This window comes from Macadamia integrifolia, chromosome 2 (assembly GCF_013358625.1).
Source record: "Macadamia integrifolia cultivar HAES 741 chromosome 2, SCU_Mint_v3, whole genome shotgun sequence".
Classification (NCBI taxonomy): Eukaryota; Viridiplantae; Streptophyta; class Magnoliopsida; order Proteales; family Proteaceae; genus Macadamia; species Macadamia integrifolia.
In genome coordinates this window covers 13,313,709-13,318,263 of record NC_056558.1, presented here as the reverse complement: position 1 = coordinate 13,318,263, position 4,555 = coordinate 13,313,709, and the positions used below count along the sequence as shown (strand labels likewise).

Here is a 4,555-nt window from a genome sequence, read left to right as displayed (position 1 = left end):
TATTTTTTTGGAGAGCAAAAGAAAACTTCAGGAATTTTGAATTTAAAAAATTGAATCTTTTCTTAAGTGAAGACATACCAAATGCAAAGAGAAATTCTTAACCCACAAAAAAAGTGTAAAAAATGTATTTTTTTCGTTTCTTTTCTTTTCTTCTCTGGGCTATCGGACACAGCCTAAGTGGATTCCAAGTGTGAATTAAGCACACTACAAGAATGGTTCTAATAGGAAGACTTGACTCTTGAAATTTTTTGGGTGGCCTCATGCTCTCTGGACCAAACGTGGACCCAACATGTGATAAGTGTGGGAAGGAAACCACTTACAAGCGTACAAGTCTTAGGTGGGCTGTCTTGATGTGCAGTATCGAAAAGGTAAGAATTACACATCGGATTTCAGGGCAGAAATATCTGTCTTTTCCCCTAGTACGGGAAGCTAGTTTTTGAGAGCAAAGGGTTGATGATAAACCACTCATTTGCCTTGATTAGGCTTCACGGGCAGATCTATCTTTCCTCCGGGCATGTATTTCAAACTACTATAAATTAAGATCCTTTGCCACTCAAGATGTGAAATTGATTTCTGTGGAATTCTTTATAAATTCTTTATGGCCTTTCCATGGTAACATCTCGAGCTTCCCCCTAAAAGTTCCCAAGAAGTTGGAAGAACCAGTGCAGTCAATATGGTAAGAATTTAACGTTCTCTTACTTTCTCTGGTTCCACATCCCTTTGTTCCTAATACTCTTTTCTTTTCACTGTTGTAGGATGGAATTCAGATCAAACACAGTGAGAAATGTGAAGAAATTAGACGAATTCTTAGTGAACTTGATGACCCATTAGAGTGTTTGATAATGGTTGATTCACTGCAACGCCTTTGCATCGATTACCACTTTGAAGATGAGATCACTACAGTCTTAAACAACCAATATGGAACCCTTAATTCTTCTCACAATGTTGACTTGCATGTCTTGGCTTTGCATTTTCGATTGCTGAGGCAAGCTGGTTATTTTGTTTCTACAGGTGGGTAGCTAGTCATCTTGTACTTATCTTTCACCACCTTTAACACTACTTCTTTTACTAAGTATTGATATACTAGTGGTGCAACAGACATCTTTGACAGCTTTAAGGACAAGGAGGGACAGTTTAAACAAGAATTAAGTGAAGACATTAGAGGACTGATGAGTTTATATGAAGCTTCCCACCTTGGAATGGAAGGAGAAGATACTCTTGATCAAGCCAACTACTTCGCTCACAAGCACCTTAGTGATGCTAGGATGAGTACTACTCTCCAACCTGAACTAGCTAGAGCTGTCAGTGATACCTTGGAGTATCCCTATCACAAGAACCTAGCTAGATTCAAGGCCAAACACTACGACCTAAGTAGTCTTCATGGCACATATGGATGGGTCAGTCTTGTAAAGGAACTTGCGAGGATGGATTTTAACATGGTTCGATCTTTATATCAACAAGAACTCCTTCAAATTTTTAGGTAAGTTGAACTTGAACCCAGTTTGATTCTTTCTTTCTTTCTTTCATTTATGATCTTTATATTAGCTTCTCTTGCATTGATAGGTGGTGGAGGGAGTTGGGTTTATCACAAGAGTTGAAGTTTGCTAGAGACCAACCACTAAAATGGTATCTGTGGTCCATCACAGCTCTCCCAGATCCAAAGGACTCCCAGCTAAGAATGGAGCTCACAAAACCCATATCACTTGTTTATATTATTGATGACATTTTTGACGTTGGGGGGACATTAGAAGAACTTACCCTCTTCACTACAGCAGTGAACAGGTAGGACACACTCAAACTGTGTTTATATGAATTTTTAGAATAGATTTTGGGTCTAGAACACATTCTGAAGCAAGAAAATATAGATAAAATCGGGTTTCAAAATCCGTTCTAATTAGTTTCAGAATCTATTCTGAGAATACACACCGAAGACAGCCTCAATTTTCCTATCCTTTTACCTGTTAAATTAGTCAATTCTGTTGATTAATTCACGATTAATTAATGATTTATTGAATTTTATGTATAGATGGGAGATTACCAGCATTGAGGAACTGCCAGAATACATGAAGATTTGTTTCAAGGCTCTTGATGATATCACCAATGAAATTAGTGATAAAGTCCTTAATGAACATGGGTGGAACCCCATCGGCACCTTACGGATGGCGGTAAAATATAATGAACACTTAATAATGAGTTAATTTATGATTCTAAATGGTAAACTTTTTCAGGAATCTGCTAATTACTGTTCTTAAACTTGATTAATTGTATACAGTGGGGAGGCCTTTGTGAGGCATTTCTGATAGAAGCCAAATGGTTTGCGTCCAAGCTGGTGCCTAAGTCAAGGGATTACCTGGAGAATGGTGTGATAAGCTCAGGAGTGCCTCTTGTTTTGGCTCATTTGTTCTTTCTACTAGGCCAAGGTCTAAACAAGGAGAGTGTATATTATGTTGAACGCAATCCACCACTCATATCTTGCACAGCAGTAATTCTTCGTCTATGGGATGACTTAGGAAGTGCCAAGGTAATACACAGACTACCGAGTCCTGATCCCCTTCCCATGTGGACTATCTACATGGGATACCACCATTAGATGAGTATCCGGTTCAAGGTCAATGGGGAATTAATTGCTTTGACTCATGATCCAGATACTCATTGGACGGTGGTGCTAGGGGTATCAAAATTGTAACAACATAAATCAAATCGAACCGAGGCCTTGTTGGGTTGGATTCAGTTTAGGGTATGTATTATGATCTTAAAACCAAATCGAATCACACCGGAAATGAAAGAACCTGACATCGAACCCAAAACTGGCTCAATACCCAAACCAAAATCGAAATCAAACTGACATACCCGATAAGATGGAAACCAATAACAGCTTGAAACTCATTAAAAAAAAAATCCATATTTTTCTTAATTCTATTTAAATATATATATATATATGTTATATCAAACCAAAAACAGGCCAAATCAAAATGACCTGATAACAAACCCGAAAACAAATCAAACCGAATCAACTCAACTCAAAGTGAAACAAATCCAAACCAATCGATTAACAAACCTAGGGAATTGCATCCCATGTGGGGATGATAACTCTCAACCCCACGTGGGAAGCTGATCCGGACTCCAGAACCACCTTTGTATATTTCCAGCATGACCAAGCTTTCCCAAGGCCATGGTGAATGGGAGACCATGGTCCCCTTCACCATGGTCCATTGCGACCACAGATAATAGGGGGGAGATAGGTGGGGAGAGTGGGGGATTGACATTTGACACACCTAGGGAATTGCATCCCATGTGGGGAGGATAACTCTCAACCCCACGTGGGAAGCTGATCTGGACTCTAGGACAACCTTTGCATATTTCCAGCAGGACCAAGCATTCCCAAGGCCATGGTGAATGAGAGACCATGGTCCCATTCACCATGGTCCATTGCAACCACAAATAATAGGGGGGAGATAGGTGGGGAGAGAGGGCGACTCACATTTAAACCATATCATTGTTTAGCCACCGACGATGAAAAACTTTCCCCTTTACAAAATCGGATTCTGATAACTTAACTTTCTTGACCGATTTACCAACTCTTGTGCTTTAATGGCTAGGATGAGAAGCAAGAAGGACACGACGGATCATACATAGAATGTTATATGAAGGAACATGAAGAGGATTCATCAATTGAAAGTCCAAAAAATCATGTCTTTTGCTTGATTTCAGATTCTTGGAAGCAACTCAATGGAGAATGCCTTTCGATGAACCATTTCTCACCTTCCTTCAAAAGGGCCTCACTTAATATAGCCAGAATAGTCCCTTTGATGTACGGTTACAATGACAGCCAGAGCCTTCCAATCCTTGAGGACTATATCAAGTCACTGCTCAACGAAAGTGTTTCTTTCTAATTGAAATCTTTCTTGAGAGAAAGCAGTACGATTCCTTGAGAATGAATGTTATGGCGTCTTCCAAAAGAAGGGCAACCTATCTATCAAAAAGTAAATGAATGCCATGATCAATTATTGTATCTAGAGTTAGAAATAAAATTGTACCTATTCATATTTTTGGTCGCTTATGTGTATCCAATCATATGTTAAAACGTGGGCAAAGAATGCCACCAGTTTGGGCAATCATTGTATCAGTGCATAGACCGGTGGGAAGTCGTGTGGAAGTATCTTCAGCGCATGAGAAGGGGTGGGTGGCAGTGGGGGCAATACAATCTTTTCTTATCCACCTATGTGGTAGGGGATGTCTTAATTTTCGCAATTCCCTTGTAAACTAGGGTTGTACCTGGGCTTTCCCTACGAACTGAAAAAGTTGTCTCTTCCAAATTTTATTAAGCTCTATCTCTTGTTAAAGATTTCCGTTCATGCAAATATAACCCGGACTTACATGTTAGGTGTCAAGTCCCATCATTCTTGCTTTCATAAAAAGAGAAGAGGGTATATTTTTGCCATATCCTAATTTCTCAACTATTATCTAAAGTGATGCATATAATACATTTTCAAAATCTAGATCAGACCAATTGGTTCGATTGGACTACTTTTTTTTTGGGGGGGGGGGGGGGGGG

General features: G+C 39.4%; 1 protein-coding gene across 1 annotated transcript; it reads left to right on the top strand.

Moving 5' to 3' along the window:
* The first annotated feature begins 490 nt into the window (after positions 1-490).
* On the top strand, positions 491-4,046 carry LOC122072008 ((3S,6E)-nerolidol synthase 1-like). Its single transcript, XM_042636508.1, has 7 exons — positions 491-676; positions 756-1,011; positions 1,099-1,480; positions 1,564-1,782; positions 2,027-2,165; positions 2,273-2,521; positions 3,600-4,046. Exons 1-7 carry the CDS (start codon positions 674-676, stop codon positions 3,891-3,893), a joined length of 1,542 nt encoding a protein of 513 aa, XP_042492442.1. The 5' UTR covers positions 491-673; the 3' UTR covers positions 3,894-4,046.
* The last annotated feature ends 509 nt before the right edge of the window (positions 4,047-4,555 follow it).